Here is a 2618-nt window from a genome sequence, read left to right on the forward strand (position 1 = left end):
ATTTGTTCGGCTGTGTCATCCTGATCTCTAAACTTACAAATCGACCGTTTAGATCCTCAAACTTATTCAGTTGTGTCATCTCAGTCCCCAAACTTGGTTTTAAGTCTCATCTGAGTCAAAACAGGGTGGTCTAAAAACTTTATATAAAAAAATAATTCATATTTTTTTCGTATGAACTCGAATGAAGATAAACTTTATATCAAAATTGAAGTCGATGCGATCTACGACTTTGTAGTTGAAAAGTTTTTGAATTAAAACTATTTAGGGTCCCAAAATATTATTATATGTTTATAGATTTTGAAAATTGAAATTTAAAATTAAATGTTGGGATACTAAATGACTTCAAACAAATAAAACTTTTTAACTACAAAGTTGTAGATCGTATAAGAACTCTAACTTTCATATAGACCATATTAATATCTAAGATTGTTTAATAATTTTAAATTTAGATTTTAAAATCTTAGATAATTTCAAATTTCGTATAACCTTATTTACAAGTTTAGAGACCGGGATGACACAACCATAGAGACCGCTGGTACACTTAACTCAAATCCATGACAATATATATACAAATACAAGCATATTCAAACAAGAAACACTATACTCATATATCTATCTCTTTCAATCAACAGAATAGCTGCTGTTCGCTTGGCAAGCCAATCAATACAAGCGGGGAAAAAACAGCCACGAGAACAGACGAGAGAAGAACAAAAAATACTAGCAGGGGAAAAAGAGAAGAAAGGGAAGCAGAAGGGAATAGTAGTAAAATACTAACACGCTCCTCTCTTCTCCTTCGCATTCTTCTCCTCCACCTCGCCATGCACGGGCGCTGGCGACCGAGACGGCGAGACCTGACCAGCACGCGCGCGCGCGCCCCGGCCGGTGATGGCTGGCAACAACGGACTCACCACCGGCCTGAGGGCCGGCGGCCAGGCGACGCAGCGCGCTCGCCGCAGTAATGACCGCACCTCGATCATAAGGTAGCTAGTAGCTATGGCGCCTAGGCAGGCAGGCGCGGCTCTGTGGCGCTCATCGGTTGTGCAGCGGGTTGGGCCCCGTGGGCACGCGGCGCTTGTCCTCGTCGACCATCTCGCCGCCGCCGGCGCGCCACCGGCGGCCGAGCCCGATGCTGACGAGGCCGACGACCACGACGTCGAACGCGCCCCGCCTCCCGCCGCCGCCGCCCGCCGCGGTCGCGTTCCCGCTCCCGCTCCCGGCGGCAGGCACCGCGCGCGACTCGGCGACGCACGCGGCGGCCGCGAGGAGCACTAAGCACGCGAGCACCGCGGCGCGGGACCACCGCCTCTTCATGCTGCGGGCACGCGCCGATGCGCCGCCAGGCGCAGTGTGCGCAGCAGCGGCGGCCGCCGCCGCGGTGACGCCCGATGAATGAAGGCGCGGGGCGCCGGGCGGCCAGCAAGCTTAACGAACAAGCTGAGGCGCGTGGGGACGGCGGTGACGTGTGGATCGAGCTAGCTAGCACTAGCAGAGGCGTTGGGAGGAGCAGCAGGAGGAGGAGGAGGTAGCGGTAGCCGGCCGGATTCTTGCGGTGGGAGACAACAGGGGCTGGAGCCTGGCGTGCGGTAGAGTGGAGTCAAAGCGGGGTAAAAGCTCGGAGCTGCAGGGTAGCTGAGGTTCTCGCGATCGATCTCGCTGCTGCAACGCTGCAAAGGGGGGTTTTTATGTAGGGGGTGGTGGTGGCCTGGTGGTGGGGGTGCTCGGCCATGGACGGGTCGGCCCATGCCATGCCATGCCTGCCTCCGCGTCCACTGTGGAGAGGGAGAGCGAGGGGGAGGCAAGGTGCAGAGGGCAAGGGGGCAGCTAGGGGCCAGTGCGGGGATGCCACCAAACCGCATTGAAGGATCTTCAATTCTCTGGGCCTCCCTGCCACTGTCTCAGTCTCAGCCCCGTAGCGGTAGCGGTAGCCAGCCGTGGGCAAGAGAGAGAAGGAAACGCCCACACCCTGACACCCAGGACCCAGGCACAGGCCACTTTGCACAGACCGAAAAGGTACGGAGGAGATGGAAAGTTTGGTGACCAGAGGGGCCCAACGCACAGAGTGAGTGTGCGACGATACTACTACCTCCGTTAGCATAGAAGTCATTCTCGCTTTTTCGAAAAATTAATTTTTTTAATTTTAATTAATTATATATAAAAAAAATATTAATATTTATAATATATAATTAGTATCATTAGATGCATCGTTGAATATATTTTTATAATAAATTTATTTAAAGATAAAAATATTACATATATTTTTTTATAAATCTAATCAAAATCTTAAAAAAAAAATTGACTTACACGTATGTAGCGTCTTTCTTGTTGGGACTGAGGGAGTACACCCGTAGCCCCCTTCCCTTCGACCCTTCCCTTCGATAGATCGAGCTTTCTCTCTCAAAAAAGTCACCCTCCCTCTCTCTTCGCCCACACGGCCGGACCGGACGAGGATGATTTGGTTTGAAAAGGCGGCCACGTTTTCCTTTAACTTGACACCATGGTGAAACTGGAGTGCAACAACCACGGTGTCTGCACAGCAAGTTAGCCCTAGTTTGAAGTTTCTCCAACTAGCCCTTGTTATGTTTAATCGTCACCCATAGGTTTGGCCGTTTGGGATGGAA

At 50.6% G+C, this 2618-nt stretch overlaps 1 protein-coding gene across 1 annotated transcript; it reads right to left on the reverse strand.

Moving 5' to 3' along the window:
* Positions 1-546: 546 nt before the first annotated feature.
* LOC136494499 (uncharacterized) lies at positions 547-1802 on the reverse strand. The gene has a single exon (XM_066490660.1). The coding sequence runs from the start codon at positions 1309-1311 to the stop codon at positions 1030-1032; it is 282 nt and encodes a 93-aa protein (XP_066346757.1). The 5' UTR covers positions 1312-1802; the 3' UTR covers positions 547-1029.
* Positions 1803-2618: the final 816 nt, after the last annotated feature.

This window comes from Miscanthus floridulus, chromosome 11, assembly GCF_019320115.1.
Source record: "Miscanthus floridulus cultivar M001 chromosome 11, ASM1932011v1, whole genome shotgun sequence".
Classification (NCBI taxonomy): domain Eukaryota; kingdom Viridiplantae; phylum Streptophyta; class Magnoliopsida; order Poales; family Poaceae; genus Miscanthus; species Miscanthus floridulus.

Bases quoted from the DNA above. Each gene is read 5' to 3' on its own strand.
- LOC136494499 (XM_066490660.1), bottom strand. From the start codon at position 1,311: ATGAAGAGGCGGTGGTCCCGCGCCGCGGTGCTCGCGTGCTTAGTGCTC.